The 27382-nt window shown below is 39.0% G+C and overlaps 1 protein-coding gene across 3 annotated transcripts in view; it reads left to right on the top strand.

Moving 5' to 3' along the window:
* Positions 1–11957, top strand: part of PRRX1 (paired related homeobox 1) — a 77697-nt gene extending 65740 nt beyond the window's left edge. For 2 of the 3 annotated variants that reach the window (XM_035010836.1, XM_035010837.1), the window contains one exon: positions 4447–7788. In XM_035010836.1, coding sequence (XP_034866727.1) covers positions 4447–4585 — 139 coding nt within the window. In that variant the 3' untranslated portion in view covers positions 4586–7788. Of the gene's footprint in view, positions 1–4446; positions 7789–11767 lie in introns of those variants that run through there. The other variant, XM_035010838.1, reaches the window with a different exon arrangement.
* The last annotated feature ends 15425 nt before the right edge of the window (positions 11958–27382 follow it).

The following is a 27382-nucleotide window of genomic DNA, read 5'->3' as shown; positions in this document are numbered from 1 at the left end:
TTTGTCAGCTCTGTACAAGTCCTGGTGCAGAGCTGCTGAATCAACAGATGGGAATACAAGCATTTCTTTTTCATCTCCAGTTCCTCAAGGCACTTTATTTGGCAATGCAGTTTCTCGGTCACAGACACAAAGAACTGACATTCTTAAAAACTTGAGAGAAATGATGCTTTCGCCAAATCCTGTAAACTCAGTCCCTGTACTCAGCTCGTGTCTGTGTCCTGTTAGAAGAGCAGGTGGTTCTTAGAAGGCAGGACCAATGGGCAGGATCTCTCAGTGTTGGTAAGCAGGCTCTTGGCGTTATCATGTGCTTAATCGATACAAATCACTTAGTTTCTGTCTCACTTTCTGATCCGGGGAAGCTTGATCCTGTGTAGGAATGAGTGGGCACTTTACATTTTGAATGGTCCTATAAAATTGGTCGAAAACAGCTAATTAACCCTCCTTGGTTTCGTCTTGTTAGAAAACGTTTCAAGGTTCTCTCTTTTCCTAACATAGACCTTTATAAGTTTTGGTGGCATGGAAAACAGGTGGTCACAAAAAATCTTTCACACTGGCAGCCAGTCAAGGCTCTCTTGCATCTGTTGTCTCTCTGGGAAGCGAGTCCTCTCCAACTTACTTTTCATGCTGTTTTTAAAGCATGACTAAGCTGCTCTAGAGTACCCACTCATTAATTCTGTCTTCTCTGACCTGTCACAAGTCTTGCTTGTCCCTGGTATGTCAACGGACTGCCCACTGCATTCCTCTATGGCTCTTTTAGTGCAAGTTGAGAAACTAGACTTGCAATTCTTTAGTATGTGCACAGAATATCACTATGGTCTCTACTTGCAGGGTTATATATTCTAAACATTGGTTAAAAGGCTATGAAGTTAAGACTGGCTCTGTTCTTTTATCCTACTTCTTAGAGCTACACAATGCGCTGGAGTAAGTTGGATCCATTTTTGAAAGTTTATAACTTTCCTAAACACTTATCAAGGGCAAATTAAGCTCCTAGGGAATTGCAAAACTCATTCATTAATATCAGCTGCCTTTTTAATCTTCATGCCCCACTAACTTGAGGGCCACCTACGAGGCATTATCTCAGTGTCACTAATGCAGTGGTGTCCTTTTACTGACACCACAGTACAATCGGACAAGGGTACTTTCTTGACTCTAGAAACTCAAGCTTCCATTTAAGGGAAAGTGTCCCAGTGAAAACCCAATTTCCTGTGCAATGTATAACTCTAATTTGCACTGATTTGGTTTTGAAGATGGAAAACGGATTATTTTCTGGCCTGCATTCTCTCTAGAGAATCTCAGTCTTTCCAAGAGATGTGCTACCATATGAAGTCTTAAGATTAAAATATCAGATGAAGTTTGTAAACTGTGAAGCAACTATAGCACGAGTGGCTGTAAAATAGATAAAATAGATAATATTGAAGTCACAGCTATAGTAGACATTTCTAGAAAACAGTGATAACGTCTTCAGTAAACAAAAATAATCCCACAAGGTTCAAGTCCCCTTTGTCTACTATGGAAAACGGACTACACCTTTGATCATCAAAAAAGGAGAGAATCTCTATTAACTAAGACTTTGCTTGCCTAGGGCCTCAAAGGCTGGAAAATGGATCCCTTAGAAAATTAGATCAAGTACCTGAAAGAGCAATACTCCATGACAATCTACAATTTACCATCAGAGAATTTTTTCTTTATGCTCTCTCATAGTTTTAGCCTTCTGTTTCCAGAAGCCATCCAATTTTATTCTCAGTGTTTAACAAATAATACAGACAACTCACCATTTCAGCTTCTCTCTTATGCACTTTAAATGGTACTATGTACCATCTTCAGGATTTAATTCTGTCACAGAAACCTGGTTGAGAAAGGCTGATTTGATTCATTTCATGATCTATAACTTAGGAACATTTCCCAAACCCAACTGTCTCTTTTCTTAACTACTTACATCTTTGATTTCACTGAAACCTTAGGTTTCAGTATATCCTAGCAATTTCTTAAGTGTAGGATTTACGGGTTTGCATATATTTCTGGTAGTGTCTTGAATGGAAGCAAGTAATTCATATAGAAATTAAATGAGGATACGTATATGGGTTTTGAAAATAAATCAAAATTTTTCGTATATAACCAAAAACAAAACAAACAAACAAAAAACTTGTCCCTGGGTTGTTCTGATCATTTATGTCACTCCTAATTGAAACCTATCTTAACTGGGGATTCTTTCTGCCCTTTTGGTAGACAGTGGTAAAAGTGATAGTCTGTTGCATAAGTCTAACTTGTACTAATATTTGTTCATTTTTTACTATTAAAAGATATTTTTGATGGATCAAGAATATGTAGTCATCAGCCCCTGCTTTTGTCTTGTCCCTTCGATTTTGCTCATTCTATTAAGAGAGCAAAATTAATAGGAAGGACTAATTCCTAAAGATAAAAACATATTGGTAAACATTTTTTAGAGATTTTATTTATTTATTTGAGAGAAAGAGTGATGAGAGAGAGTGAGAGCTCAAGTGGGGGGAGGGGCAGAGGGAGAGGGAGAAGCAGACTCCCTGATGAGCAGGGAACCCAACATGGGGCTCGATCCCAGGATCCCGGGATCATGACCTGAGTCAGGACTCTGAGATCATGACCTGAGCCGAAGGCAGACAGTTAACTGATGAGCCACCCAGGTGTCCCTGGTAAAATATTTTTAAAAAATCATTACTCACAGCAGGATGACAGAGATCATTGACATTGAGCAGGAATTCATTTAATCATACTAGATATTTCTCAGTTATCTATTCATTAAAAGCTTTCTTGACTATCAGATATGTGCCAGATATGATGTTAGCTCTACCTGGGGATATAGTGGTGAACGAGGTCAGATGCGGTATCCGATCTATGAGCTTATAGTTGAAGAATTGAAATAAGTGCGAAAAGGGAAATTACAGCATGCTCCAGGAGAACCTAACTTTGTGTAGATGGTTAAGAGCATCTACTCGGAAATGGGTAAGAGTGAACCAGGCAAAAATGAAATGGAAGAATGTAGGATTCTTTTGGAACCCTACTGAGTCTTCCTCCCTCTGCCTTAACACACACACACACACACACACACACCAGTGCTATAAGGATTTTAAATTAAGGATGTGTATTTCTGGAGAGACCTAGTGATCTGGGACTAATTATATTTCATTAACCTAATTTTCCTGGGTTAATTGCTAGTAAGTGAGCTGAAATAGGCTATTGTGAGTCTTGACTATAAGTCTCGACTATATGGTCTCCCAAATAAGGATTCATGACACAGTCTATTTGTAGAGTAGCTTTAGTTTTTTGTCTTTCTGGTCTGTCGCTTGATCCCCAGAACCACAAACTCCTGTGTGGCCGGTAAAATTGCACTGGAATGCAGGGCAATAGCGGAGCGTGTGTCATTCTATTTATAAGTCTATCTCATTTCAGGCCTCAGTTGAAAGGGATTTTGCTAATCTTAGAAACAACTAGAAACATTTTCATTTAATTAAAATGAGTTCCCTTTTAACTGTTTAGTAGATAGTAATGAATAACTTGCCTCCAGGTCTAAGAGACCACTACTTTTTCCCTTAAAAGAAATTCATGGATTCGATTAACAGAAAACCACCAAATGCACATTTCTGTCCAGCTGCATTTCTAGGTCTTAATTACCCTCTCTGACAACGGGAATCAACTTCAGGTTTTTCTCAGGAATAAGGACAAAGAGAAACAGTTACCTCTGAGGTCAGGAATCCTGAAACTGGCTGGAGCCTTTACTTGTTTATCTAGGGGATTTAAACATTTCCCAAATAACCGACCCAAAAGGCATCCTGAGCTACGCAAGTCCTTTTGAGAAGAAGCTATAAAATCAAGGCCAGTCAGGATAGGAAGCTCCGGATTTGGCCATACTTAGTGCTACCAACCATTGAATCAAGAATGGGTTGCTCACCTGGTTCTCAAGTACGCTATTTAGCATGGTATCCACTGATGACCTAAAATGTGTTAGACTTAAAGTCAGCTACTTAAAGTGAAGAGGGCAAAATGCCCTTTCCTTTTCAAATGCCTGCTTCTCTTGCTCGCTGCTCCCACAGGCTGGTGATGGAGGCAGAGAGAGGGATTAAATACTGTTTCAGTTGGTCGGCCGATGAAATATCCTTCTATTCAACATAAGCAGCTTTCTCCTCTCACCCCAGAGATAAATTATCACACACCATGTCCAACATGGCAAATACCTCTCCCTGCCCTATTCCACTCTCCCCTGCCTTTCCCCTGCCCTTCTGAACACTGCCATCCTTTTCCAAGTGCCTTAGACCAGTGGAAACCTGGGGCTGAAAGGGACCTCAGAGGTCATCCATCCAGCCCACCTGGCCCCGCCTGCCCCGTGCTGAGAGGTGCATCCATCTGGGGCACAGACTTGCAGCTTCGTGAAACTAATGTCTGTTATTCTCCCCGCTCTCTCCTTTGTCCCTACAGCGCCATGGCTACTTACTCTGCCACATGTGCCAACAATAGCCCTGCACAGGGCATCAACATGGCCAACAGCATTGCCAACCTGAGACTGAAGGCCAAGGAATATAGTTTACAGAGGAACCAGGTGCCAACAGTCAACTGAGGAAAAAAATATAATTAAACAGGCCTAAGAAGAAATCAAAAACCATAAGACACCTATCCTGCTCTGTCATTTCTTCATCTGCTGGAAAAAAATAAATAAAAACAAACAAACAAACAAAAAACCTGAACTAAAATATTGGGACCATGGCAGAGAAAAGCAGGAGAGGAGCAAAATGAAAATTAGTTAACCAATGTTTCTCCTCCCTCTGAGATACCACCACCACTTGTTTCTGCGTGTGTTAATTTTGTTTTTCCTTCTACTCATGCGCTTTGCTTTAATATACTCCAAGCTTCTTCAGTTAGGTTCAGCCCACCCACTCCCATGATCGTATGGGTTTACAAAAAAAAAAAAAAAAAAAAAACTACAGCAGCCAAAGAAACCATATATATAGTCAGAATCATTGTCTAGCGTCTCCTCAGTGACCTGTTTGAACCTCAGTGCCTTGCCCTATCCTTCTTCCCAGTTCTCTGTATAGAAACTCTAGGAACTTCTGAAAAGCCAAAGTCTTTCTGAAGAATCTGTGCCAGATATGATTTCCTGTCTCATTTTCTCCGTGTCTGTCAGTCATGGTAAGGTTTTTCCATCAGCTACTGTTAAGAAAGCAATTATGTACAACATCTGGTCACTGGTTTGTCTGATCCAATGTGATTGGCTGTGTCTGGCTAATTCTAAGCTCTAAGCTGTAGATCTAAGCTCTCCATATAAGCTATAGATTTAAGCTCTAAGCTGTAGATGATAATATCACCATCACCACCACCCCTCACCCCCATCCAAGCAATCAGCCATCTTAAGTTAAAAATATTTGTTGTTTTTGAATGATTTGCTGTCACGAGCTTGACACTCGAGAGAGGGAGAGACATTTCTTTAGGAAAACAAAGACTGAGTTGTGAAAGGCATGGCCTATATCTCTTTAGTGCCTTAAGGATAGTCAGATGCACACTTATATATATACTGTATATATTTATATATTTTATATATATATATATAAAATATTCTTGCAAGCTTGAGTTTGCAGTTTCTCAAACACTACAAAGAAACAATTTTACACCATCACCACTGTCCTTAATCTCTCCAGTGATGAGATGTTTTTAAGGATCTTGTTTCCTTTCTTTCTCAACATAAAATTCTCATTAAGGCCACAGAGCGATTGATAGGGCATTTGTTTAAGAACAGGTCTCATTTTCACATTTGGGCTTTAAATAAATTAGAACCTATTTGAGGCTATAAAAATGTTCTTGAGTTTGGAGGCTGAGCTCTGGTGGAATGGGAATATATCCCAATACATCATGGGAATTACATTTAGAGGAGTGAAAGCCATGTCGTCATCTGCCCCTTCTCCACTCAACAGGAATCTGAAAGACATGTGTTTAAATGGAATCCTTAAAGTCTTGTCTAAATTCCAAAAATTTAAAAGGCAACTGTGGGCTAGTCTTTTACTAATATTTTGAAATAAAGTTTAGTGCCTAGGGCTGTCAGCTGGGACTGACCTGTCTTTGTTTCTTTCTTTTTGTCTCCAGCTGTGCTTTTATAACTTGTCAGGTGGACTAGACCAAACCACACCACCATGCTGTGCCTCAGTTTACCTTTTTGTAAAAGGGGTTTAACAATACTTACCTACCTCACAGGGGTGTTGTGAGGCTCTATTCATTTGCTCCTTCATTCTTTCCTGTATTCTCTGTTTGTGCAGCACTTTGTAGCCATGGGAGGAAAGGGACTATAAAAGTAGACAATGTTAATGGAAGGATACGGTACCTGGAAGCCTTGTTTTCTAGCAAGGAAATGCTACCTTGCTTTAAATACTTATAGCCTTGTATTTGGAAATGAGAAATAGGTTTATACTTACAGACCTCTCAAAAATCACATCACTTGACCAAAGAATAATTTAAGATACACAGAACAGACATATTTTTGACATATTTTTATCCTGACCAGGTTGGTTCTAATAACTTTAGTTATCAGTAATTAAAAAGCTTTAGATTGGTTTTGGCCAAATATGCCAACTCTGAGTGACAGGCATGGACTATTGAGTTTAAGATGCACTTTCAGCACATTTGTTACCCCCTTGGCCTATCAAGTTGAACTAATGGTGGTATTTTTTCAGCCAAACAGCCACCAGTCTGAAAATGTATTTTAAATGTTGAATCTGTACTTCTTTTAATAACAAGAAGAAAGCCCACCTTACGCATTTTGCTTTCATCCACTGATTCCCTCTTCTTTTAGCATACTATTAAAATATTTCTTACTGATGTTTCATGTAGGCTGGCTGAACACCACATATTACTTGCTTCCTAAGGAGTCCCTTGACTAATTCTTTTGTCCCACTAGCTGCTGTGGGCTATCAAGATTCAAAGGAACAGTGTAGTCTAACAGATGAAAACGTTCTTTGTGAAATGAATGTGATCCAAGAAATTGGCCAACATTTGGAGTTTAGACTTTGGGGAGAATAGCTAAAAATGAGTTTGGGTTATAGTGCAAGGAACAGAAATCATACATGACGAGATGCTGCTAGGAAAGGGGAATTTTTGAAGAGGGAAGAAAGGAATAGAAGGTCATGTGAAACAGTCATTTGAAGCTTGCACCCTGACATCCGTTTTCAGGGGTGAACAGAAAAGCCTGAACCCCAAATCCAAACACTATGTGAAACTGGGCAGTTTTACCACCAATGCCTGGGAAGCAAGAGAGTAGCCAGCGCTGGTCAGCCATAGAAATTTTCATTGCTAGTGAATCAACACCACAAACATTTATTATCTAAGCACCTGATCAAAAAGTATACACATGAGACAAGCACTCAGTATTGTTCATTTATTATTGATTTTTTTTTAAAGTAGAAGTTTGATATATGATTTAGAGGAGTAGCCTTTTGGCTTCCAAGCCAGGTCTCAACAGAGGACCTCAGGCCAACAAAGTTCCAAGGCATACCCCCTGTTCCTCACCATCATTATACCCAGATGCAGATGAATACATGCAAACTATCTGTCTGTGTCCCCAGTCCCTCCCCAAACAAGATGCTGATTTGTAGGATACTTGGCAGGTTAAGTCAAACCAGAAGAGGTGATTGAATAAAAAAGGGAATGACACGTAGGGTATAAAGATCTCGTAAGAAATGTAATATGTAAATTATATCTTGCTTTATGATGTAAAATATACATTGTTTGCGCTAGAATAGAAATGATTCCTTTTCAATAAAAAGAAGGATACTACTATGCAGTCTTTTGTTATATACATTTGAGTCTGCTGATTCTTTTCTCTTTGAACTTCAAAAATAGATCTGCTAGGACCTAAGGGTACATGTAGGAAAGAGTGAAGGTAAGAGGGATTTGTGAATAGAACTTTTATTGGAGTGTGATAGTATTGCCTAAAGATGAAAATAATCTATTCCTCAAAAGCAAAGACAATGGTGTGAGGGAGAGGGAGCATTTATTGGTAAAATGGGTAAAGTGAAACTTTTATGAGAACTTAGTTATTTTTTACCCACTTCTTTAGAATCCACAACATCAGCTATATATGACAAAACAGACAAAATATAAAGCACAGGCTTTTATTTTAGAATAAAGAAATAGAGTAAAATTTAAGTACCTATTGTGTTTAGCGCTGGGTGTGTGGTAATGGTGGGGGGGGGGGGCGGGCATAGAAAACCAAATTGGGAGACATGGGTTCTGTTTTCATACAGATTAAGATCTGATTTAAAAGGGAACTCTATGATGAAACAATGTATGTAACAGTTCAAGACAATAAATGAATGTGTCAAACAAATTGAGTGGACAGGAGTCCAGAAGAGGAAGAAGGAAACACTGAGCTGAAGTGGGAGAGGGTTTTGAGGAAGAACTGGGACTGTTTAATCAGCTGGGACTGGGAGGGGAGGGGGTGCCACCTTCAAGTCAGAGAGTGGAAAAGGGATGAAGGTGGGGACACAGGAAGGAGGAATTTATGTTCAGGGACCATGGCAATATGGGCGCAGATGGAATGGAGGGTTCATTTTGAAGCCTCGTGGAAGAAAACACTGGAGATTGGGCCTTCATCTTGCAGAGTATGGTGTGTCAGGACAAAAGAGTTTGGAATTTTGCTCAGGCCATAGAAATCCATTGAAAGTTATTAAGCAGGGGGAAAAAAAAGAGGTCATGCAAAAAATACTACTTTAGCAGGATTATTATGGTAAAAGAATGAAGATAAGCCAGAGGAGAACTGAAACTAGAAGCAGAAGAGCAGTTAGAAAGGGGACAAAAAGCAAAGGTTGAATAAGAAACATCTTGCAAGAAAAGAATTAACAAGACTATGGCAGGAAAAAGAGAATAGAGTCTAAGATAACACTGGTTTGAAACCTGGGAATAGGAAAATGAATCACAGACAAAACTGACAAAAATCAACAGAAACAGGGGAGACTCAGTGACAAAAGACAGTAAAAGCAGTTTTAGGTGTGTTAACTGAATTTGAAAACAAATATAAGTTAAGATCTGAAAGCTTGGCTTGAAACCAAAGTAAAAAATGGAGATAGAACTTTGGGATTCAGGGCGCCGGGGTGGCTCAGTCGTTAAGCCTCTGCCAGGGTCCTGGGATAGAGCCCCGCATCAGGCTCCTTGCTCAGTGGGAAGCCTGCTTCTCCCTCTCACACTCCCCTTGCTTGTGTTCCCTCTCTCGCTGTCTCTCTCTCTGTGTCAAATAAATAAACAAAATCTTTAAAAAAAAAAAAAAAGAACTTTGAGATTCATCTTTAAGGAGGTGGTACCTTGAGGTACAAAAATGAATGAGTTCTTCGAGAGGAGAAAGCATCTTGTGCTTCCATCGGAAGTGTAGTGGACCCTTGAACAACAAATTTTTGAACTATACAGGTTGACTTCTGGCTTCTGGTCAAGAGTAGGTATTAGTAGTTAAGTTTTGGGGGAGTTGAAAGTTTTACATGGATTTTTGACTGCATTGGGGGCAGTGCCCCTCACCCCATGTTGTTCAGAGGGTCAACTGTAGTTTTCAGCCCAGGGAGGAAGATTAGACTTTGTAGAACATCTACACTTAGAGGTGAGAGCTACAGAAGGCAATTTACGAGGAACTGTTTGAGAAATAGGAGGATCAGGTTGTTTGTTATCCCAGAGTTAAGAAAAGAGGAGTCTTCAAAGAGAAGGGAATGTTTAGTATACTCAAATACTGAGAGCAGACCAGCTTAATCGGGGATGTAGGAAAGGCCATTGGACGCATGATTTTCTCGAGTACAGTTTACTACAGTGCTCGAGGAAGAAGGCACATTTTGACAAGTCATGGTAAGAACGAGTGCTATAAAAAAAATGGAAATGGAAGCATTGACTTATAGAGCACTTGCTTGAGACACTTCGGCACTGAAAGTTTAATAAGGATTCTTTTAGCTACAAGTGGCAGAGACCTACCAACTGGTTCAAATCACAAGGGATTTTATTTAAAACCCACTAAGGTTGCCCACTGAACCCAAAGAAGTATTGCTGGAGGCAGAGCAACTCCTGGGATCCCAGATGCTGGAATAAGGCCCATACCGTTAGACCAGACAAGGTCCATACACCCTGCCCTGGAGCCCACCAGCACTCTTCTGACTGTGTCCCTCCTCTGGGCAACAAGTTTGCAGGGCCAACTCGATGTGCTCACCTGGAACCTGCACTCCTCATTGTAAAACATCCGTCAAGCACTTGGGATTTAGAATTCCCTGTCCCAATAATCTGGAGCCCACTTTCAGGGCCCACATGGGCCTCTCTTCGTAGGACCACTGTTTGTGGGGGTCAGGGTGTATAGATGGATCTTGGATGTACACAATGCAGTTGCCACCTTTGTATGGGGAGGCCTACTTTTGGCACAGGATGGGCTGATGTGAAATGGAAGTGGGCAAGTCACAGGTTGGGGCTCTAGGGTCTGACCATCCCTACACTGCCATATTCTGGAAAGGAACTTCAAAGAGTTTGAGAATTCTACAGGTCTACCTGAATTTCCAGGTCATTATGAAAGTATATTCATTACAATAAGAGTGTAGGACATAATTGTGGAATAGTTTGTTAGTTTGATTGATAACAGAAATGTATGGATGTAAACATGTGGACTTTCATTTGTACTCTTCCCTGGACAATGCCCAGTGGATGAGTGCCATACACCTCTTTTAAGATCTGGCTTGGTTACCTTTTGGTTCACTTTCTGGAGATTCCATTAAACAGAAATCAATATCAGAAATCTTCTTGAGATGTAATTCTTGAATGTGGATCCATCCTGGCCCCATCTTTTTTTCTCTCAGAAACAGGACTCAGAGCTCTGCTCACCCCTAAGCCTCAGTTTAAAGGCTTCATTTAGTCTTCTTGCTTGGGACAGGCTGACAGAAGAGTTTTGAAGAGTTAACCTGCCCCCTCTCCTCAGCAGCATCTCAGTATATGGTGCTTTACAGTGGATGGGATCTTGACACTTTGCATCAGGCTTGTGGGGAGAAGGGACAACAGAGAGGTTTGGGAAAGGGCTGAGAAAGACTTCCAGTTATTTCTCTAGCTCCTTCTAAGCCCCTATACTTTACACTGTGTCTCACACCTTCTGACTGTGCTTGAAAATAGGGAAATCTTACGTTTTGCAGAGTTTGCTATTGTCTGACCCTTGGGAGTCTTGAAGGTCTGGCATTGGGTAGAAATCCTCCCTGTTCTACCAAGTACCTTAGGTCATCTGGTTTTAGATTTCAAGGCCTATAATAAACAATGCTCCACTTTTACCTATCAATTTCTATATTGTCAGATACATTTCAGTTTCAAGTGGCAGAAACCCAACACAAATTAGGCTGAGATGGTTTAATTAGGGGATTTGTTAGGTGGATGGGGGGTAGGTCAAAGAATGAAAGGAGGAGCTATAAGGAACTACGGTAGCTCTGAAAACCTCAGGCACTAGAACTGAGACTTGACATCACCAGAACTCTCTGTCTGCCTCTCATCTCTGCAGGTAAGTTTTCTCCATGTAGCAGGGAAAATGCCTACTACCTCCATCCATTTCACTTTGGGAAAAAGATCAGAGAAACAAGCTCTTGTTACAAAAATCCTGGGGGAAGACTCTATTGTTCTGATTTGTTTTGTGGACAGCCATGACCTAGGCACTGTGTCCTGCGGGTGGAGGGGTACTGAGCATCCAGAGCAGGGTGCCTGCCTATATCAGGCACCACTTGGGCACCAACAAAATTTCTCTTGTCCCAATCTCTAATTCTAGGCACTACTGCAGCACTCAGTCTCCAGCATATTTCAATTTTGGGGGCCATATTTTAAAAATGGTAAAGCAGCAGTCAACCTTGGACCTTGAAAAGTGACTACAGGAAGCAAAGCTACAACCCTTGCTGACCAGGAACCATCTTGGAGTGTTATATGACTGAAAAATAAAGTTCTATTATGTTTAGCCATTATACAACTAGGTCTATTTGTTACTGCAACCTAGCCCAACCTAATACACCTCCCTCTTTCTTCTCTCTTTCCCTCTTTGTTCCCTCCCTCCCACCTCCCTCCAGCCTTTCTTTCTTCCCTCCTTCCTTCTTTCTTTCCTTCCTTCCTTCCTTCACATCCTTCCTTCCTTCCTTCTTCCTTTTCTTCCTTTCTTCTATACTACCTGCATTTCAAGATGCTTATTGTATCTCATAGACTTATAACTCTCAATGACCACGTATTCTAATTCTCCCACACTGGACATTATATGGTTATCCATATAATGGACCTTGTGCCTTTTGGATTACCCCTACTAAGGTAATTAAACATAATAGTAAATTAATACACTAAATAACACTTCAGTAAATTAATGCCTAACACTCTGGACTTCCTGGAAAATATCTCTCAAAATGTGATTCTAGTTATAAAAAAGTAGCATTCCTGAAAAGGAGATAGCCAGGTCATCTACAAATTGAAGGCATCTGAAAACTATTTCTTAGAGTCATATATTTATTTGCTTAGTGTCACTCAGTTAAGAAGAGGTAAATTAAGGCTAGCAAAACTGGACAGCTAGAGAAACTCACACATGTGCACATGAAGACATGAACAAAAATTTTCATTACAGAATGATTTGCAATAAAATATTGGAAACAAATGAAATGTCCATCAATGGGAAAATAAATAAACTGTGATATATTCATATAATGGAATACTATTCAGAAATAAAAAAAATGAATGAAAGAACCATGGCTACACATATCCACTTGGATATCTTTCAGGAACATAATTTTGAGGGGAAAAAATAAGTTACAGAAGGCTGTATGACGTTATTTATATGAAGCTTAAAAATGCACTCTAAAATATATATTGTTTGTAAACATGAATGTATGTGGTAAAAATATAAAAAGATGCATAGGAATGAAAAACAATTTCAGAATAATAATTTCAGAAAAAGCAACTTCTGAGTAAGGAGGTAGGGGATAGGATTGGAAAGGGCATCCTGGGTGCTTCAAACACATCTGAAATATCTAGTTCTTAAAAAAAATATGAGAAACAAATATGACAAGTATTAAAGTTTGACAAAAGCTGTGTGGTTAAGTACAGCATGTTCATGATATTGATCTCTCTATTTTTCTGTGCATATTATATTTCAAAATTTGTTAAATGTGGGAAGAAAAGAATGTGTATGTATACCTTACCACCTCCACAGGGGAGATGGGAGATTGAGGTGGGTGTGCATGTGTAATCCTAGATTTTGCTGTAGCCAAGTGGAGAGGAAAGCTGTTATAATACATTTTTTAGAAGACTAAAAAAAATCCTGCATATAACTTAACTCACCCAATCAAGCTTCTAGACATAGAATCGTCAATGTCTCTGAAAGATTTCTAGCAAAAATATCTCCCTCAGTTTACTATTGTACCTAATTTTGTATCTCCAGAGTATGGGTTTCCAGGAGTCTCCTATGATCTGGGCTGTATGAGGTGACCCATACCTTGAAGTTATTATTAGCTATTTTTTAAAATAATTTCTGCATGATCTTGAAAGAATAGGACATAGTTTTGAGACATGGAATGGGGGAAAAAGAGAAATATGTGTGTGAGGTATGAGAGTCCTGTTGCAGAATAGCAAACTGACAAGAACTCTACAGAGAGGAATTTAAGGGGATAACATGATGTAATGAGATGAGCATGGACCTTGTTTCCAGTCCCTGCTTAGTTACTTATTTGCAGTGTAATCTTGGGAAGTTGCTTATGCCCTATGTGTATTTTTTCTTCTTTTGTAAAATGATAACCTATCTCATAGATTGGTGGGGGGATTAAATAAGACAACAAACATAAAGCATTAACATCCTACTTGAAACATGTTGTGGATTTCCTTGTCATTCTATACTATCAAGGGACAACTCAAATACAGTGAAGAGTCCTGGGATGTATGTCAGGAGGCCCAAAGCAGAAGGAATTCAAAGATGAGGGAAGTGTGGCAGCAAGAGAAGGAGGAGGAAAAATGCAGAAAGGAAAAGAGGGAACATGTAGTATAGAATGTTTGTGACTGCCCTGCTCTTCCCAGAATTTTACACAAGATGTTTTTCCCTTTGCCTAGATACTCTTAAGATTGAGATGTCTTGGGGTGCCTGGGTGGCTCAGTTGGTTAAGCGTCTGCCTTTGGCTCAGGTCATGATCCCAGGATCCTGAGATTGGGCCCCACATTGGGCTCCCTGCTCAGTAGGGAGACTGCTTCTCCCTCTCCCTCTGCCTGCTGCTCCCCCTGTTTGTGTGCTCTCTCTCTGTCAAATAAATAAAATCTTAAAAAAAAATTGAAGTGTCTTTACAGGCAGTAACTTCTTTGGCATTGGCTGTAGCAACTTCTTTCTAGATATGTCTCCTGAGGCAAGAGAAAGAAAATAAAAAATAAACTATTGAGACTATATCAAAATAAAAAGCTTCTGCACAACAAAGGAAACAATCAATAAAACTAAAAGGTACCCTAGGGAATGGGAGATGTTTTCAAATGACATATCTGATAAAGGGTTAGTATTCAAAATATAAAAAGAACTTACACAACTCAACACCCAAGAAACAAATAACCCAATTAAAAAATGGAGGGAAGACATGAATAGACATTTCTCCAAAGACATACAGATGGCCAACAGATACATGAAAAGATATTCAACATCACTGATCATCTCACACCTGTCAGAATGGCTAAAATCAACAACACAAAGAACAACAGGTGTTGGTGGGGATGTGGAGAAAGGGGAACCCTCTTGCATTGTTGATGGGAAAGCAAACTGGTGCAGCCACTCTGAAAAACAGTATGGAGACTGTGTAAGTTAAAAATAGAACCACCCTACAATCCAGCAATTGTACCACTAGGTATTTACTCAAATAATATTACTCAAAGGGATACCTGAGGTTTATAGCAACATTATCTACAACAACCAAATTATGGAAACAGCTCAGGTGTCCATCAATTGAATGGATGAAGAAGACGTGGTGTATATAGAGGATAGGATGTGCTGATTACGTTCCTTTAAATATATAATATATATAATATTTTTATATATTATAATCATATATATAATATTCCATTGTATATACATAATGGAATATACATACACCTATATTATATATATATATGTATATATATATATATATAATGGAATATTACTCAGCCAGAAAAAGAATGAAATCTTGTCATTTACAATGATATGAATAGAGCTAGAGAATATTATGCTAAGTGAAATAAGTCTGTCAGAGAAAGACAAATACTATATGATTTCACTAATCCTGGAATTTAAGAAACAAAACAAATGCACAAAGGGGGAAAAAGGAGAGAGAGAGGCAAACTAAGAGACAAACTCTTAATTATAGCGAACATACTGATGGTTACCAGAAGGGAGGTGAGTGGGGGGATGGGTTAGATAGATGGTAGGGATTAAGGGGTGCATTTGTTGTGATGAGCACAGCATGATATAAGGAAGTGTTGAATCACTTATTGTACACATGAAATTAATATTATATTGTATGTTAATTAACTGAAATTTAAATAAAAACTTTTTAAAAATTGAGGGGTCTTTTTGTGTGTGGTTTTTGTTTTTGTTTTTTGGTTTTTGGTTTTTAGTTTTTTTGCCTTGAATACAAAAATGGCACTCAAAAGTTTAGAAGCCCTTTCCCCCACTCCAATGGGTGACACAGAACAATGACAGGGATTTCAATGAATTCCTCTTTTTTTCTTTGGTTACACAAAAGAGCCCAGACACAAAGCAGTAGGGCACAGAGCTAATTTTTGAGCAAAGACAAAGCCTTGTGTTTTACTTCAGTTCCTTCTCCCTACTGTTTTTTGACTGTGCAATGCCCCTTCTCATCAGGGATGAGGTGTTTGATGCCAGTCTGCTAGAGAACTTCCCTCAGCCTGGATGGCAATCTCTATTTCTCCTGATTCCCAATCTCACCCTTCCTGGCTCCAAGTGAGTTTCAGCCTTTTTAGAATTTACTGTTTTGGGGTCAGTGAGGGAAAAAGCAGTCACCATGGAGGCCTAAGAGTGATTGTGGAATGTCCCTCTCCAAGCATCAAAATACTGAAGTCTGGGCTGATTCCCATATGACCTGCTGTCTCTATCACTGGGTACCTAACTCAGGACCTGCCCTCACAGGGAGAGAATGTGCCTCTTTCCCCATCTCACCCCAACACCAAATAAATTGTTAGTGGTCAGATTGGATTGAATATCCTACAAATATATGCTGTTGACAGGAGATGCATAAAACACAAGGGTATTTCAAAGAGAATATAAATCTGATGAATATTAAACCAAAGAAACTTGTTTTTTCCATATTAAGAAGAAATAACATAGATGCTAGGGCAAAAAGCGCCATTAGGGATAAGGAGGATCATTACATAATGATGAAACGAACAACTCAACATGAAGCCATAGCAATTTTAAATAACATTTAAAAACATTTAATGACATAGCTTTAAAATTTATAGAATACAAAATGACAGAACTACAAAAAGAAATTTAAAAATCCACAATCACAATTGGAAATTTTAACATACTTCTTTCAGTAAATGATAAAGATTAAAAACCAGAAAGCTCATAGTAGAGTTGAACAAGACAGCTAACAAGCTTGATCTTTATGGATATTGATAATATAAAGTAATTTTTAAATATCAAAGAACTCATTATATAGACCACCTTTTTATCAGAAATTGATTAAATTGATTAAACAGTATCATTAACCAAAGAAATATGATGGGGAAACATCATGGACCATGTATGAAAGTCAAAGACAGCAGAAGGTATTCCAGAAGTGTAGGTTCAGGAAGATATTTCAAAGTTTTAAGGAAGGGAAATAACAGATATTATACCTATATGTGTATAGGGGATAATACCCTACAGGCACTCTAAGATCTTGTTGATCTGGCTCTTGAAGACATCAGAGCAAATGACCTTTGTCTTCATTTCACTGTATGAGTTCATGGGCTGAACTCATGTTGACCTATGGAGGCTGAGGGAGATGTCTGAATGTACTATGTGGAACTGTACCTAGTAATAATATAGCCTATTGTATAATATCATAATAAGTTTGATGATCTCAGGCATATATTCAGACTAACCTATGCTCAAGCCTGCTCTGGCCTATATAGATTAAGGGAGCGAGCAGCTGGGCTTCATGAAGGCTGATGTGACCCTCATTTACTAAGATGTTCTCATCCATAACTGTACAGGATCTTAAGGTGTGGAAATTTGCCTTTCTATCTGTCTTGGAAAATGTGCTACGTAGCCTGACAACACTAACTTCCTGAAGGTTCCTTTCAAAAAGTATCCTTTTTAAAAAGTGAATCCAGCTTGATTTACTGAAGCAATGTCTGTGTTTGGTCTTTCAGCCAATCCAAACTCCCTGCTAAAATTTATTGTTTTGCTCTACTTTGCTTCCCAGAAAACTACTGAATGGATGCTTTTTTTTTTTTTAATGTTACATTAATCACCATACATTACATCATTAGTTTTTGAGGTAGTGTTCCATGATTCATTGTTTGCGCATAACACCCAGTGCTCCATGTAGTACGTGCCCTCTTTAATACCCATCACCAGGCTAACCCATCCCCCCACCTCCCTCCCCTCTGGAACCCTCAGTTTGTTTCTCCGAGTCCATAGTCTCTCATGGTTCGTCTCTTCCTCTGATTTCCCCCCCTTCATTTTTCCCTTCCTGCTATCTTCTTCCTCTTCTTTTTTTTTTTTTTTTTAACATATAATGTATTATTTCAGAGGTACAGGTCTGTGATTCAACAGTCTTACACAATTCACAGCGCTCACCATAGCACATACCCTCCACAGTGTCTATCACCCAGCCACCCCATCCCTCCCACCCCCCACCACTCCAGCCAAGCTTTTTGAGAAAAAGAATAAAGTGAATATGGCCACAAGAGGATAGGATGTGTTGATTATGCTCCTTTAAATTCGTAGGATTAGTGAACTGGTAGATTAGGATATTCTAAGTATTTGTTCACTTTCCTTTTTGAAGACCTTTTAAAAATTGAGAAACTTATTATGGCAGGGCTTCTGTACTCTTCTAATTGATTGCTTTATCCTCAGACTGATAGTTACAAAGTTGAAGATGTCCAAAAGGATTTTTAAGTTTCTCATTTCTCAATAACAAGAACGAAACAGAGAAATCTGATATAGATAATGATATAGTACAGTTGGATATGATTTTTGACTTGCTGAATAACCATATCTAAAGATTATATTTATTAGCTTACCTCAGAACTTGGTAGTAGATCCACTTTTGCTTAATGTATTTTTTAAGGTTTTATTTATTTGACAGAGAGAGAGAGCACAAGCAGATGGAGGAGTAGGCAAAGAGAGAGGGAGAAGTAGGCTCTCCACTGAGCAGAGAGCCTGACATGTGGCTCAATCCCAGGACCCTGGGATCATGACCTGAGCCGAAGGCAGATGCTTAACAGACTGAGCCACCCAGGCACCCCAGCTTAATGTTTTAGTCAGTTACTTGTACAAAGGTAAAAAATTTTATGCTTTTCAAAAACTCAAATGACCCAAACCTTGAAAGAATAGCTAATGCACTTGAATCACAGAATTAATTTCTAAATGGTCCATTTTATATATATTTTAGATAATAGGTCAGTGGGCTCCTAATTCCAATAGAACAAAATCTATGTAAAGGAACATCTTTCACCAGTCTAGTTTTCACTACACACCCCCCAGAATGGCTAAAATTAAAGAGATTGTCAATACCAACTATTGGTAAGGATGTGGAGCAACTGGAAATCTTATACATTGTTGGTGGACATGAAAAATGATATAATTATTTTGTAGAACAGTGTGTTAGTTTCTTATCAAGTTGAAAATACAGGACTGTGTGACCAAGAAATTCCACTCTTAGATATTTATCCAAGAGAAAAGGAAACATTTGTGTATGTAAAAACCTATATGCAAGTGTTTATGGCCATTTGATTCATAATAGCCCCAAATGGAAACAACTTAAATGCCCACAACAGGCGAATGAATAAATACATGTGTGGTATATTCATACAATCAAACACTACTCGGCAGGGAGAAGGACAGACTATTGATTCATGCAACAACATGGATGACTCTTAAAATCATGTTGAGTGTAAGAAGATATAGATAAAAGAGTATATACATCTGCTTCCATTACATGAAATTCTAGAAAAGACAAATCCAATCTGTAGGAGTATAAGTTCAGTAGGTTGCCTGGGGATGGCATTGGGAGGATTGACTGCAAAGGTTATGAGGGGATCTTTCCTGAGGTGATGGAATTGTTCTCTCTATCTTAACTGGGATGATAGCTACATGACTGCACACATTTGTTGAAGCTCATCAAGTCACACACATAAAATATGTATATTTTCTTGTATGTAAACCATGCTTCAATAAAGTTGATTTAAAAATAGTATGATTGTAGAACTCTAAGCAAAAGTTGGAGACACCAGTAAAGTATGTAGTAGCAGAAACAGAAGCTCCTTGAATAACCGTGATGAAGGGTTTGAGTTGTAGGAAGTGGGACCTAGGAACAGTTGTTGATCAATGGCCTGAGCTACAAAGTAATGAACAAACTTTTGGTGTGTGTTGATTAATTGATTGAACATCCATACCCAAAACAAACTTCCCACTATTATGTCAGAGAATATTTTATGTTGAGAATTGCCCTCAAGACCTAAAGAATTAGTATCTGCAAATAAGCAATGATAACAATTATAACAATCTTTATTATTTATTATATTTATACTTCTCTTGATGAATAATATATCTTTTGTTCATATTGAAATTTCCTGAAACTTAAGCACAATCTCTTATTGGAAGGCAGTAATGTTGGTACCAAATACAAACTGAATATGATTTTCAGTATGAGATAATAAGCTTATATTTCGCATGAATATGAATCATCCTTTCAAATAAGGTCTCATTTTGTATCACAGACTGATAATTATAAGGAAAATCTACTATCTTACTCAAAAAAATTAGAATTCAAAAAGATAAAAGACGTCATACAATGGAATATGAAAGCCAGGAGACACTTTAGGTAAAATCACCGACTGATCCCTACTGATTTTGCTAAAATTTTCTCTGCTAAGAGACAGTCAGGTTGGGCACCTGGGTGGCTCAGTCGTTAAGCGTCTGCCTTCAGCTCAGGTCATGGTCCCGGGGTGCCGGGATCGAGCCCCGCATCGGGCTCCCTGCTCCTTGGGGAGCCTGCTTCTCCCTCTCCCGCTCCCCCTGCTTGTGTTCCCTCTCTCGCTGTGTCTCTCTGTCAAATAAATAAAATCTTAAAAAAAAAAAGAGAGAGAGAGAGACAGGTTGGTTCCAGGAGCAAGCCCCAAACAAGAAGTGTTCTCTTATACTATCTCCAGATGGAGGCTCACCAGTCTGAGTGATGTTTATTGTTGTAAGTGATTTCTATATTTCATTCTAAGTTTGAGTCAGATAGCTACATGAGGATAATTTTTAAATACAGTTTTTACACTACTCTGTTGTATTTTCACTGCTTGAGTGGCATGGCCCCAAAATAAGCAAGGTGCCGGCTTCTGGTAGCTAGCTGTTCTTTGGGTACACCAGGAGGACATGCCAGCTCTCAAGTTTCTTTGAGTTTCCAAGCCTTTTATGGCAAAATGAAACTCAGAAAAGAAAAAGAAACCAACATATTTTGCTGGCTGGGCAGTCCTATCACACAGATTTCAGGATAAAGCCTTTAGTGTTGATGAATTTCCCTAATTATGCTTCAGACCCTGACACACCGTTTTGAGAGTGACTCCACATTGTGCTGGCGAGTTTGAACTCTAAAAATTGTCCAATTGCTAAACCAAACATGCTCCAGGTTTTCCAAGGAAAATAATTTATTTTCCGATTTCCTGTGCTTCATCAGGGTACAAAACATAAAATAAGCCAAAATTCCTCCACAGTGGGCTTGCAGTCTTAAGAAGACCATTATTTTCTACACAGAAAGTCAAATATTTTTTCCAGAACCAGTTTTCTTGCTGACCACATTGAGTATTGAGAAATCAGGGAGAGCCTTCTTGGGAAAGACTGAACCGAAGGAGGAATTTGGCTTTAGAAAACAGGAAGTGGGTTTCTATTGCTGTGCATAGCCAAGAGAGAATAGGACTTCTAGAACTCATTGTCAAAGGTGTGTGAATAATCTCTAAAGACAGTGACTACTTCTCAGTCTTATCTAAACCAAGGCAAGTTTTATCCATTACTCCTCCTTTAAGGACAAAGCTCCAGGATAGTACTGATGGACTTTCTTGCATTTTCTCTCTTTTCAAGGAAAAGGAGATCAAGTTGGGAAAGATCAGTTCAACACTTCTAAGAAGTCTTTAGTACAAACATATTTCACCCATTAGGGTAATGTTTTCCTCAGGCTTGTCCAGGAATAAATCCCAACCTTCTCCCCTTCAGATCCCAAAGACACAGCTGATTTGTTTTCAGTTGGGGCAATGAAATGTTGAAATGGGAAACACATGTCCATTTGGTCTGGAGAGGACAGGCTAGGAAGCTCCTTGTTTATGAGGCCCCCACTCAGCAATAATCTGACGGCCACAGAAAGACTGAACAAGCAACTAGCAATTAACTTCTAAATAATAGCTCTTCCTGGGAAGACAGTGGATTTTAAGTCCATGTAGAACCCTCATTATCTAATATGAGGCTTAAAGGGTTCATTATTTAAAAACAGGAAGTGCTTTTAAAAACCTTAATTATTGCCCTTCTCTTTCTTGGAACACAAATAATTTGACTAAGTGCTTCACCCAGATGCTTGTGATCCTAGATCCCTGCCTGTCACAGGTAGTGTTCCACATGGAAATTTCTTCCAGTGTATTGTTTACCTTTATAGTCTTTTCTAAATGCGTCCCAAGGAAAATTGGCTGAGAAGTCGGGAAAATGGAAAGAAAAGTATTATCTCCCAAGAGAATTAAACTTAATAAGCAACGCAGAGAAGTTGCTGAGTCAAAGGAATCTCAGGAAATGGGGACCTGTGGAGGGGAAGTGTAAGGGCAGCATCCTCAGTACGAGGATGGGAGCACACAGGAGAGATCAGTCTGATCAGCCTTCCTTGTGGCTGCTACCACCTTATCAGTGTGCTTATGGCCCCATGTGCTGCTAGTAGAGACTCATTCCTGTAAGTAAAACAGTATCAGTGAGTTTAATCACGTGGAATATTTTATACAAATTCTATGAATAGTGTTTGCAGAAATAACAAGCTTGGGGGTGAAATGGTGAAATAAGTCCTTTAATTGATAATGCTGACATATGATTCTATGTACTGCTATTGTCCTTGTTAGAAGAGCTAAATGTTACACTATTTAAATAGTACCCAATAATGTCTTCTGGTGTTTCCTACTCTTTGACTGTTTGTTATAGACTATAGTTCTTTCTGGTACTACCAAACTTAATATCTCTTATTTGTTAACAATAAACATTGGTAAATTAATATCAATAATAAATATATTTGTTAAACACTTTTTAGATATCCACGACGAGTAAAGAGTGTAAAGAATGTTGGAAGTATTTTAAGAATAACTGATGACTATCAGAATTCCCAGGAATTCTGATTTCTTGTTCCCAAATCCCTAAGATTAATACCTGTTGGGAATTTAGACCACTAGCCTTGGATAAATTTAGGAAGAAATCTCATTCTAGAATGGAATCCTGGGGCTCTGGTGTTCAATGCCCTAGCAAAGAATGGTGAAAATGTTATGAATTTGGGAACTGGAAAAGCTGGATATAAGCCTTCCTGCAGAGACTTGCCCTCCAGGCCATTCAGGGCAAGCCACTTGGAAAAACAGATATACTAATACTTTACTGGAATGTAGATAAGATCAAGTAAAATTAGGACTTTCACTTTGTACTTTTAAAAAACTTTAGATAAATAAAGGGTGTAAATTCAGGCAATTGTCTCCAATTATCTTTGCTAAAATTTTACATGCACATGTATAAAGCTGGGAAGAGCAAAAATGGGTGGAAAGATGATTGGAAATTGGTAGAAAAAGCTCTGTGGCTAGTTCCAGGTTTTCTGCCCATAGTAAAGAGTCTTCTCCAAGTATAAAGTAGGGTCAGGAAAGGATGTGGTGAATGGCTGATGGACTCTGAGATCCTGGTGATTTCTGGGGGCTGCCTCTAACCAGGCTCCAGATTAAGCTTTCTTTTTCAGTACTGGAAAATCTTGTACCAGATGAATGAGAAAGCACAAAAAAGGGATCAGCCAGAACAGAAAATCAAAGGTCAGATGTGACCCAAGAATTCTACCCAAATAGTTAAGGGCATTAGGACACCTTAGCCATCCAGTTTTTCCACTGCTTCCAAAATTCCGTCACGTAAACACCATTTTATGCTTTCTACAACATCTGCATACCATCCATACTCTTATTTACTTAATATTTTTCTTTAATTCGATCCATTTTTTAACTTAGCCTTGTCCCAAACAATAATAAACATGAAGTTATTGATTGATGTGCAAATTGTATTTCCCTAAAGCATATTTGCATAACTATTACATATATCATAACACATTGGTACATAACCATTACACTAAACAAATGTCCATCTGTGCACCATCTAAAATCAGCTTGTCTACCACTGAACCACACTTTGGGAAAGAGTTATAAAGACTATTTTCACCGAGTTTACTAACAAAGCCTGGAGGAAAGCATCTTATCTTAAATGAGTAAAGGAAAACTATCTGTGCTGGCACGCAGGACCCCATGCTCAGAAGGGCCCCACCCTTGGCTTAATGCTCTATCACCTTCTTGAAATTCTTAATTTTTAAACAAGAAGCCCCATATTTTTGTTTTGCACCAGGTGTTGCAAATCATATAGCCAGTCCCAAAGGAATAGAGGAATATGAAAGGGTTGGCATCAGAACATGGCTCAGCTGTGACCTTAAAAGTTGCTTTTCATCAACCATTTTTTGCAATGAATCATTAAGTAGTTACTGGAAAAACCACCACCCTAAAACTATGCAACACATCCATGGAAGATAAAAAAAGAAATGTTTATTATGTTTATTATCTTGCATTAGAGCTTATAGTCAGGTAGGGGAGTTAAGATGATATTCATTAATCAATTTGATAATCTAAGATTAAGAGCTAAACTCTATGTTGTAGATAATAGTCACAGTAGTATTTTGGAAAAGAAAGGCATCTCTGAGGGCAGGAGCAGTTGGAGAAGATGTGAAAGGGAAAGGTTTGAACCTTTTGACATCTCACAAATCTATTTTTAGAAATGTCTATGCCGAGTCTCTAAAATTTATAAAACTCAGGTCAAGAGTATCAACGGAGGCTCACATAGCATGCATTTAGATATTTTAAAGTTATAAAGCAAGGTAACAGTGTGTTAAATAATACATGTTGTACTATCCTACATTGAGTATCCTACCTTTATAACAATCTGGCAGGCTAGCTTCTAAATTACATTTCCTGGACTCTTGTGAGTCCCACTCTTAAGCGCAGTGAGGTGGGGAGAGCTGGCTCCCAGCCCCAGGTTGCAGCCTGCTCCCCTTCTGTTACTACATCTAGCTCCAGCCACAGTGTGAAGAGCCTCATACGCACCATGTGGACTCTAGTGCATGCATCCAAGCTTGTCCACGTGCTCACCAATAACCTCTCTTTCCCCTCATCTCAGTGTAGGGGAGCTCACATTAATAGCATGTTTTGCCTTTGGAAGGATAGATTTTGGGGAAAGGAATTTGCAAGCTCTCCAGTAGGTTTGGGGGCCATTTGGACAGGGGATTTTGGACCCTGGGAAAGCAGACTGTAGTCTGCAAAGGATAATGATAGGATGATGGGGAGGGGGTGGGCATGGGCTCTGGGTGAGCATGTCCTCTTGCCCATGGACTTCTTGGTTCATGGAAGGTGTGTAGTTGGAGGCAAACTGAAGCCTGGTCCTCTAATGCACAGGACCTCAAAAAGGTACAGGCAATATACCTTATGTTCTACCCTCCTCCTAATTTGTCATTTTCCCTAAAAAGCGTTTTTAAGTATCTCTTTGTCTTTATATATGCCACTCTCTGCCTTTCTTTTTCACCTGGAGCACCTATGCCTACTCTGCTGAAGTATAAGACCTTGTTCAAATGCCATCTCATTTTTGAAGTTTGCAAACTCTTTTAGGCAGAGATAGGTCATTTCCATTTTGCATTCCTTTGGCATTTTGTTTATGTCCCTATGCTAGATTTTATTACTTTGCATTTTAATTACTGTCTTCCCCTGTTAGACTTTAAGTGCTTTGCATATGTTTGGTATCTTCTCCAAAACAGTGATTGGTGACATGTAGTTCTCCCTCTGTATTTACTGAGGGAATGAATGAATGAAAGATACTCTTGTGGCCCCAAATGTGCCATGTTACCTAAGAGTTTATTTATCTTGGAGCATTACCAGTCTCTATGAATCAGTGTAAGCTCTACATGGCACCAACCTGGTGAAAACTGGAAACACTCAGTCATCCAAATGTTTGGTGCCATGTGGATAAATCCTCAGATGATTGACTGAATTTTTCAGTTTTCATTGGAATGATTGGCATTGTGTGTATATGGTCTTGTGTTATCGGTTCTTGTACCCCCACCACAGTGTGTTCTAAAAGCTACTATTACAGACTCAAATGCTCAGCAGGCTGGTAATGGGATGCAGCATTCCTCATCACATGCTGCTCTTGTGAAAGCTGACAAGTTCAGTGCCAAAGGTGATTCCAGTCCATCAGTCCTCATTGTCATTAGTAAGTAGCATTTATTAGGCACTCACATGTGCAAAGCACATTTTCAAATGAAAGACATCATGACAAATATTAGCTGATGAGATTTTTTTTAAGCCATGGAATCAACTTTCCTGCCGCCTACCAAGCTATTTTATGAGAATTCTGCCAAAAAGGAGTTCAAAGCATATACTACATTTTGGTTATTGAAATCTCACTCACTGCATGGAAATCCTTTGTTTCCCCAATTTCCTGTCCCTTGTTATGTCTTTTCCTTGTCTTTTATCCAAAACTCCATTTACTGATCATGCTTTTGTTTGTTATATTCTGCCACTTAGCATGGATAGCTGAGATAGAGTGAAAACACAATGTACTGAGAATCAGCAGCCCAGGTTCCCACCTTGCCTTTTTCATTTGGTGATTTGAAGAAAATCATTAAATTTCAATACTTGACCTACAGAGTTGCTGTGAGAATGAATGAGATAATGCATGAGAAAAACACTTTGAAAACTCTTCTGGAATACATAAATAGTAGGGTTGTACTGTTATTTGCCTTAAGTGCACCTTTCCATTTGATTTGAGGTGTTGTTTCTCTTCCAAAACAATCTTACATGGTGTCTGAGCAATTGTGCTTTAGGGTGTCCACATGTGACAACAAAATAATGTAAAGTCAATTAAGAGCTTAATAAACAGCAATGATGATGATTGTGAGGGTAAACAACAGGATAATCTTTCAAGCACAGATGGGAAGTTTGAGACCCAGCCTTTTCCATAGGTTTCCAAGGAGATTCCAGGACTTCTGATGCAAATTCCAAAGCTCAATGTAGTGTGCTCTTTCCACAAATTCCAGCAGTGTGCTCTGCCCTCCCCCAACGATAGCTTTCCCTTAGGGGGTTTATAACATGAGACCTAATTTTTCATGTGCTTTTATGTGGCTTTCATGATGGAAGAGCTGCAGAGCTTCAAAGAACCAGCTCAAACCAGTGCATCTGAGTGGTGCCATCCCACGCACTGGCCATGGGGTCTCTCCGATGAAGTGTAGGCCAAGCACTGTATCCCGTATGGTGCTCTGATAAAAGGTGGCCTGCCAGCAAATATAGAATTGTTCTTCCTTGAAGCAGTGACATGGGTACATTCACCCTAGTGACTTTTTCTGAACAAGCATACTTGGCCAGCCATTTTCCTCAGCTTCCAGAGAAATTTGAGAAGACAGACATTTATAAAGCCCTACATCAGGGGAAGGATACAATCACCTATAACAGAATTGACAGGTAAGATTCAGAAAAGATACTTTTTAGATTAGAACTGGTCAATGGAAGGCCAGGTTGCTGAAAGACACAGCTATTTTAATTGCACAACAATACCACACGGTGGCTCCAGAAAGAACTGCATAAGAGGACAAAGTGTCTAAAAACAGTTTCCTTCCAGCAGCACCTTTCTCCAAGGCTTAGTGAGAATCTTACAAAAACAAGTGCAGTTAAAAATAGAAAATGTGCTGAATATTCAAAACAGCTTCTTAAATATTTCAAAGAAATATTTTAAACTGTTATATTTTAGGAAGCCTTCTCTGATAGTTTCCAGGTGGATAGGAGACTCACAGCCCCCAGTGTGTCTGGTAATTGCCCACTTTACCTGTCTTGCTGGCCCAGTAGGTGGTAAATCCTCTGAAGGGCAGGCAAATGTGCTGGAAAG

Source organism: Mirounga leonina, unplaced genomic scaffold (genome assembly GCF_011800145.1).
Source record: "Mirounga leonina isolate KUSES-001 unplaced genomic scaffold, KU_Mleo_1.0 Mir_154, whole genome shotgun sequence".
NCBI lineage: Eukaryota > Metazoa > Chordata > Mammalia > Carnivora > Phocidae > Mirounga > Mirounga leonina.
The sequence above is the reverse complement of the archived record's forward strand: the minus strand, read 5'-3'. Positions and strand labels throughout refer to the sequence as shown.